Source organism: Macrobrachium nipponense, chromosome 7 (genome assembly GCF_015104395.2).
Source record: "Macrobrachium nipponense isolate FS-2020 chromosome 7, ASM1510439v2, whole genome shotgun sequence".
Lineage (NCBI taxonomy): Eukaryota > Metazoa > Arthropoda > Malacostraca > Decapoda > Palaemonidae > Macrobrachium > Macrobrachium nipponense.
Window position 1 is genome coordinate 57858172 of NC_061109.1, and position 8952 is coordinate 57867123.

An 8952-nucleotide genomic window follows, 5' to 3' on the forward strand; every position below is an offset into this window, starting at 1 on the left:
AGCATCGAAGTGATGGAAGGACCAGCAGGACTCAAGGCCACCAACAACTGTCACCATCGGCGTCTGCGCCTGCGTCTTTTGGTCTCGCAAGCTCGGCTCTCGAACGCTGCCTCCCTCCCTCAGTGGCGTTCCTAGGGTCAGTTCCACTGTTCCACGTCTTCATTGGCACTTCGCTGGACGAGTCTCTCCTTCGAGTTCAATGACATCTCCGTCCTCTGGCATCTGATATCACTCCCCTCACAAATCCAGCCCTGAAAGTCCCACTCTCACTCCTTGATACGCTAGTTGGCGCCGTCGGCCAAAGAGCTCCTCATTCTTCTATGTACACACACACACGAGCGCTCTCCCAAATCTCACTTCCGGTCTAGGGGCCTCCTTCTCCTATCGTTACACCGGAACACCGCCAGCACCGGGCATCACAAAAATTCCATATTGCACATATACAGATAAATTATAACCTATACACTTTATTAAATTGGTTTTTTCATGACTACAACAAAAAAGGGAATAATAACTGCGGTTTGAAAGTGTGGTTGGAGTTGATAAATTTCCATACGTTTGACCAGCTTGGAAGTGTAAACAACAACAACAACTATAAGCAATCGTAAATGATATCCACTGGTTTATTTCTCTATCGTGATTATTTGGTGGTAATTACTGATTATTGTTAATTGACCAAGACTACTACTGTTGATGCAGCAGAGATATTTTTCATTTCATATTATGCAATGAAACAAAAAACAATTGTGTTGAAAATATTTACAAAAAAATATTAAGCTAAAAAGAGAATCCTGTCAACAACCTCCTGTTTTTTTATATTAAATATATTTTTTCTTTTATACAAATCCATAGGAAAAAATTGAATATTGCTATAAAAATGTTTTGGCTGGGTGATCACAACATTTTTCCTCATCACTTCTATTCGGAGTAGCAACTCCTACTCTCGTCCATTCCAGAAGAGAATTGTAATGAAATAACAAGGAAAAAAATTAATATAATAAAGATTTACGTAACACCTCGTCACGGGATGGAGTCGCTGGGATAGATCGCATTATTCAGCTATTCTTTCATCCAAATAGTCGTTCATCACAGCGACTCGAACTCACAGACAAAAATAAAAAAAAGAAAGAAAAAATCTCCCCAGCGACTACAAATAAAGTACTGCAGGTTGGTGGTATGGGGCGAGGGAGGTGTGTTCAGCAGCAGCACTGTTTTTTTCCTCTCTCTCTTGTCTTTCAGAGACTATTGCAGAAACGTGATACCACAACCTTTTTTGATCACAGTTCATATTATCATAATACTCTCACTGGACTGTAGATGCATGGGTCAACGAGATACCTCAGGGCATTTTCTTTATCTTTCGCTTCCTGGGCACATACCAACATAGATCTGGGCTCGCTTATCTTGAGAGGGAAGTGGACATATTGTTCTTTTCCCATTAGACTTTTTCAATGACCTTGGCGAGGGATTCATGGTATGCAAACTTTCTTGTTAAATATATGGATATTTTCTATCTCAAGTCGGTCATACTTTATGTCCCATAGGCTAAAGGAAATCTTTTAGGCTCTTCCGTATAAGCAGGTACCTCTTATATTGTGGCTTAGATAACAATTACCGTGTAAGTTTTGCGATTTAAAAATTGCAAGATAATGCAGTTAGTTTTCAAGGCAAATTCTGTGTGAAATGGATATTATACACTAAATACTTCATTTACTCATATACAAAAGATTAAGGAAAATTTGGCACTTAATTTTTGTCGTTCGTTTGATATAATTTTCATTACATTTCAAGTCGATCATATAAAAGTTTTACTAATTGGCACCGTCCCTGATCTGGTATACATTTGGCACTGTGGTATGTTAAGGCACTTGGAATATCCAGAAAGAAAATTCTCAAAATGCATTTAGGTTTAGGAAAAAAATCATTCATGAGTTTCTTAGCCCTTCAGATCATCAAAATAAAAAATAAATTAAAAATTGACTTTATATTATGTCTCGGGTGCTCGATGAAAAGTTATTTCTTTACATCCGATATTTTTTGGGACATACTTAGTCCGTGGTCTCATCTACGAAATATTAATGACTCTTTGAGGTAATTCTGTTTAATTGCAATTATCACAGCCTAGCCTGATTCATATCCTTTTTCTCAAGGAACATTGTAGCCACAGAAATTGCAAAAGATCTTTGATCGTTACTCCACCAAGAATTGCTTTTTCCCAATTCGATCAATTCAGGCACTTTTTATACAATGGATTTAGGATTAATTGCAGCAGATCAGCTGAAACACTCGCATTTCTATTCATCCTTTTTCACTGCTGAATAATGAATGCCCAGATTTTATCTTCTACTGTACTGGGTGTTTTGACACAATAATGCTGACTCAGGAAAGGTGTGTGCTTTTTTCTATACTATCACCAAAAATACCTATCCAAAACAACAACCTTTGACGAGTCAATCAAATTGTCCCCATAACCATATCTTCACTTTTCTTTCAGCGTTTGGATCCTGACCGACAAGACGGATGGCAGGACTGACTACCTCGCTTGGGCCAATCCTTTCTGGGTATTCGTTATCCCTCCAGCTTCGTTGTCAGGCAGTAAGAAGAAAAAATTTGATGTCGACCGGTCACGATGTTGATTGTCTTTCATGCCTGCCTTCTCTTGACGACCCATTCCTGCCCGCGAAGAGATACTCCCGAGGATCCATCTACCTTACCACCCGATGCTTCCCAGTGACCTGCTTACGTCGAGACGCTTGGGACACGCCTTCTTTTGATTATTTCTTCTGTTCGGGAAGCCGAGGGCTGCTATCTTGACGGGCTGATGCCCTTCTTGGCTAGGAGGTGCCTCAGCTTCTGCAGGTTGGTCCGGGTTATCGAATCGTCTGGCTTCAAGCGGAGGGCTTCCAGGTAGCTCGACTCGGCCTCCAGGAGCTTCCCGTTAACGTGAAGCATGGCTCCAAGGTTCATGTGTGACGTAGCCTCCTAGGAGAAACGGAAAACATCCTGATGTTACCAATACCAAGAAGGTCAACACTTATAACTAATGTTACACTCACTATTGTCATTGTTTTTATTATGATCCTTGACATCATGAACTAAGACAGCAATTTCTTTAATTTACGGAGCAAGATTTCAGATATTAGGTTTGTGTATAAGAGTACAGTGGAAATCAGCAAAAGGGAGCGAAAGTATGTTAATATAAACAAAAATAGAAAATAAAAAATATATGAATTAACGAAATATAATATACAACTATCTTAGCAATATTAGAGAACTATTGCAGAAATGCACAATCACCTGCGACGAAATTTATGAAATTTCACATTAGTAATTTTCGTATTATGAAACAAACAGTTGCTTCATTAGTTTAATAAGACACTTAATGGTGGCATAAATCAAATATTAAAATAACGCAACGCGGGTGATACGTACATTTCATTTAGCTTGTAAATTCCACTTGCTTTGATTGTCGCTATTTCTGTACTGACTAAAGATTGCGCAATGTTCTTTTATTTATTTTTTTTTTCTATTTTCTTTCTCGTAACTAACAATATACTTTTCTCATTACTGACTCTTCTAATAAACTCCAATTGTTTAGATTGTGGGTATTTCTATACTGACTAAACACTGAAAAATCAATGCAAGATGTTCGTTTCTTGATGCTTTTATTTTTTCCCAGGTGCTGACACCATACTAATCCAGTTGCTGACGCTTGTTAATTTACTATACTTTTTCAGTTGCTGACTCTTATTAAATTGCTATACTTTTCTAGTTGCTGACTCTTGTTAATTTTCTATACTTTCTCAGTTGCTGACTTACTAAATTGCTATACTTTTCGAGTTGCTGACTCTTGTTAAATTACTATACTTTTTCAGTTTCTGATTCTTATTAAATTGCTATACTTTCTATTTGCCTATTCTTGTTAAATTACAATACATTTCCAGCTGCTGACTCTTGTTAAATCATTACAATTTTCTAGTTGCTGACTCTTTTGTTAAATTACTAAATTTTTCGAGGTACTGATCCTTTTGTAAAATTACAGCTGCTTAGACTAAACTATACGACAAAATAATTGCACGTTATTTGTTTCATTAATTCCTTACTATTTTCTTCTCAGTAGTTTGGCAATGCATCCCTAGACAACTGTTGTTTGTTAGTTGTTATTCAGCAAAGAAATCAAACCACGAAGCAACCACCTGGCGTCATCATCCAGCCTTGAAACTCAAGAGCTGAGTATTACCTGAGGTCGGAGGTGGACTGCCAACCTGTAGTATTCCTCGGCCTGCTTATTCCGACCTGCCTGCCGCAGAGTGTTGGCGGCGTTGAAGATAATCTCGTATTCCGACGGAGCGAGTTGGGCTGCCCTCACATAGTGATCAGCGGCGTCCTCGTGCCGTTCCACCTCGGAAAGAAACTGACCTGCGGAGGAGGAGGGAGGGAAAAAGGCTCTTCAGTATGCGAGGCTTCCATTTTGGTGGGTTTCAAGGATTTTCTCCATGCATGCGCGTGCGCCCGTGTGTGTGTTTGTATGTGTATGTGTAAGGGGTGAGAGAAAGAGAGAAAGATTCTCATGAGAGAGAGAGAGAGAGAGAGAGAGAGAGAGAGAGAGAGAGAGAGAGAGAGCAAACATTACTTGTAGAGGAAAGAAGTTCCCTGTTTTTTATAACAATTGTTTAATCAAGAAATGTATTGGATAAAATAGACTCTCTCTCTCTCTCTCTCTCTCTCTCTCTCTCTATCTCTCTCTCTCTCTCTCTCTCTCTCTCACACACACACACACACACACACACACACCACACCTGAACAAAACATTAATGAGCAACGGGGGCTAATGGCTCGAAAGGGCTTAATGTAATCACAAAAAAAGGACAAGAGTCTTATATCCTACATCTTGTATATCAAACCTACGCTATTAAGAGCAAAAAACACAATATATTCTTTTTCTAAGTCTTTGTTATTTCTTAGAGCTTAATCACGAGAAGGCTTCCTGAGAGAGCCGACCTCAGATTTAGTTCCCATATCTAAAGGAAATGACTAATTGCCCCCACAACCCCAACCAAAGCTCCCCCACCTCCCCCCCAAAAAAATTCACTGTCCTCATGAATAAAAAGACAGGGAAATATTTTTCTTTTAGAAAAGGTTACTTGTTCGTGATCCATTTTATACGGGATTTCAATTTCTTTTATTTTCTCGAATAAAAGCTAACAAAAACTCCACCACGGACTGACTGCTAAGAAGAATATAAATGATGTTAAAAATATTGCAGTTGTTTTTCAAACTGGCTGCGTTTGTAGCGTCGTCTACAGAGTCCTATTTTTTAGTATGAAACGCAGAAAGAAGGAGTCACTTTTTATCTTTTCCAAAACGTTTTATGTAGAATCTTCTTGGATTTGTCGGAATGCGATATTATTATTATTATTATTATTATTATTATTATTATTATTATTATTATTAAAGTTCAAAATTATTATTATCGTCCTGTGTCAGGCCATGCTGATTTGGAATAAGGTCATTTATTATTATTATTATTATTATTATTATTATTATTATTATTATTATTATTATTATTATTATTATTATTATTAATTAATTAATTAAACAACATTCAATAAATTGCATTTCAACAGCGCAGAGGTCTTCGAACTGGATAAAATTTTTTTGTAAAGTTCTTGAAGAGAGAATGCACGAAAAGTTAAAGCGAGAGAGAGAGAGAGAGAGAGAGAGAGACCCACCACATTTCCTCCCAACTCATCAGGACTTTGACGATAATGAAGGGGCGGCAACAAGGCTTCTGTATTTATAACTCTCAAGTTCAGTTGTTATTCTTATGATGCGGTTGTCAACCACATTGGCAAGTGGCTGTGACATTCCGATGTTTCTTTCTTTTATTTTTTCTTTATTTTCTTTCGAGAGGAGGAAGGACGGAGGGTGAGTTGGTTGGGGGGTAGCAGGGGGGAAGGGGAGTGTGTCAAAAGGTGGATATTTCGTTGGGGTGGGAGTGACAGGTGAAGGGGGGGAGAGCCAAAGGATGTGTACTTAGCTTGGTACCAGAATGACCAAAACAATTTCCCACGTGCAATTGTAGAAAAGTAAAAGACCACCTCTCATAATAAACAAAAATATGACAAAGATAAAATGTAAGGGGGAGAAGGTGTAAACCTTAGGAGCAAGTTACAAGTGGTTATAGGTCCTAAGAACGCCAGATATTTGTTCCAAACCACGTGGAAGAAATCCTAAATACATTAAAACTTTCAGAGCAAATTCCCGTGATATGAAATGTTCGGCTTGATTTATTTAATCAGGTAACACCAACAGTCTGTAAATAATGAACTCCATACTTCAGCCAGCCATCGTCTACCCCAGTTGCTAGTGTGAACTAAATATGATGTCAGCTTAAGTACTAAATCCCTTCAGGATGATTGAGACACTGATCCGACAATGACATAATAAAGTGGAAGCAAAAATTAGTAACAATATGCGAAAAATTGCAAAAATGCAAAGAATTACAAATGCATTTGACAGAGAGAGAGAGAGAGAGAGAGAGAGAGAGACAGAGAGAGAGACAGAACACGAAAAAACGCAAGAAGACTGTGCAAAAGGAGGCGCCCACAGCAGCTGTCCACTTTGGAGGCGTCTGAACATTACCGCATGAAATTACTGTCGACTCCAATAGTGCTCTTCTGATTTATGGAGAATTATAACAACAGAGATCTGTTATAAGTATTGACGGGCCGGCGACGTCGTATTTACGAACCACGAACGCGATTCTTACATCGGTCACTGGCGTGACATTTCAGAGAGCCTCCTTGATGGCCTGCTCCTGTTTCTCCATTACTGTTATTTTGGTTGCTATTGTTATTATTACCACTGGTATTATTGTCATCGTTGCCTTACTCTTCGTCACTTGCTTTACATGTTGTTGGAAATGATTTTCCATTATTATATCTGACACTCGGATAGCAATGCATTCTTGAGTGAGATAATGTTTTATATTTTTGAATGACCACTGTCTTGCGAGTCTATTTTATTTAATATACACACACGTATAGATAGATAGCTAAATACATTGATAGGTAGGTGGATAGCGATTATTTAATTTTTGAAATTGTGGAAAGAGCATTAAGATGAAATAATTATCATTATTTCAAATACATAACTAACGAGAGAGAGAGAGAGAGAGAGAGAAAATAAAGACGCAAACATCTAAACACATGACCCAGTGGGTAGGAGGCAAAACCAGTCTATAATTACCTAAACTTTAGGACAATTTCTCAGAGAAGATGATGAGGACTCGAGGACTGATATCTATCCCCCGACTCACCCACCCGCCCTCGCCCACTCCTCTCCTCCCCCCCATCTTATTTCTCTTACCACAAGTCACAAACACACACTACACATCCCTCAACCTATCCCCTCCCTTCCCCCACTCTCACACATCACAGGTGCTCCCCAACCCCCCCTCACCTCCATATCCCCACAAGTCCCTGAAATAATGTCGCTTACTGTTCCCATAAGGATCGGAATGAGTGAGTGTCCTCCTCGTCACAAACTTGGAGCCGGAACCGAAGGAGGAGGTTCTGGGACCCCGGACGAGAGGAGGAAAAGGTGTCTCTCCACTCCCGCTGATATGAAGGCTCTAAATTGGTTTATAATGGGGGCTCCTATTCCAAGAGGTAAATTTGTTTCAAATTACACCAATTTCCAGTTCCCAAAAACTCTACGTGACCCACAGGCCATCGAGAAGGTTCCTTCCTTTAATGTTATTTGAATATAGGAGGCCTCAGGGGGAAACGGGAAAGCTCCGCCACCCAAAAGTACTTAGTGCTTTGTCTCTCGCGGGCGCGCACATGAGAGAGAGAGAGAGAGAGAGAGAGAGAGAGAGAGATCCAGAATTTTTATATTAAATTAACCAGGCTTATCACAACCAATTGTGGAGGAGGGTGTTAAATCCTATAATTCCCTTACCACCTTTTCTTGGCGTTTAACTCAAATCTGACTAAGTAAACCACTGTGTTCATCCTGTCTTTGATATGATATATATATATATATATGTATATATATATATATTATATATATATATATTATATATACATATATATATATATATATATATATATATATATATAAAATATATATATATATATCCAATTCCCCGCTCGTTCTCATTTAATCTCTTCCCTGTTCTCCTTCCACGGGATTTTGTCTCTCTCTCTCTCTCTCTCTCTCTCTCTCTCTGTCTCTATCTATCTTCTCATCCGTGGTGCCGGTCCTATTCCATGTCTCTCATGCGCATTCTGTCTCGTTATTCCATCTATCTCATACGCGCTCCGTGTCTTTACGGTCTCCTCCTTTCTTTCTCTCTCTCTCTGTCTCTCTCTCTCTCTCTCTCTGAGTGAGATCCTCAACAATCTCCTGACTGAGCGTTGTGTTTATATCCATCTCACGGCCTCCCAAAGGCCCCTCCGACCGACCAACCTTACTCTAATGCCCTCTCACTGCCGCTGCCTCCTCCTCCTCCTCCTCCTCCTCTCTCCTCCTCCTCCTCCTCCTCCTCCTCCTCCTCCTACCATCTCCTCTTACCCCCACCTCCTCCACCTCCCCTAAAAGGAGGGAGGTAACAGCAAATGACAGTAATTTGAATGATGGATGAAGAGGTGAGTTGTGCTGCGGGCTCACAGCACTACCCCAGACCACCCTTATGTTCCCTTTGACTGTTTCTCTCTCACTCTCTCTCTCTCTCTCTCTCTCTCTCTCTAATTTAAGATGGATATTAATTTCATTTTTATAAATCACTGCTGTCTCGTCAATTTAAATTTTTTTCCTCTTAATTCCAAATCGATTTTGGATGTTGTCCGTGGCTTCTCCAAGTCATTATTTATATTTCTTAATGCAGCTTATAGTGTGTTGGTCTAACATTATAATAAGACCATGACACGGTAGATCTGTTCGGTT

The 8952-nt window shown here is 39.4% G+C and overlaps 1 protein-coding gene across 1 annotated transcript in view; it reads right to left on the reverse strand.

Moving 5' to 3' along the window:
• Nucleotides 1-1184: 1184 nt before the first annotated feature.
• Nucleotides 1185-8952, reverse strand: part of LOC135217444 (protein O-mannosyl-transferase TMTC2-like) — a 214711-nt gene continuing 206943 nt past the window's right edge. Inside the window, 2 exon segments of the mRNA XM_064253314.1 lie at nucleotides 1185-2982; nucleotides 4241-4419. Coding sequence (XP_064109384.1) covers nucleotides 2806-2982; nucleotides 4241-4419 — 356 coding nt within the window. The 3' untranslated portion in view covers nucleotides 1185-2805.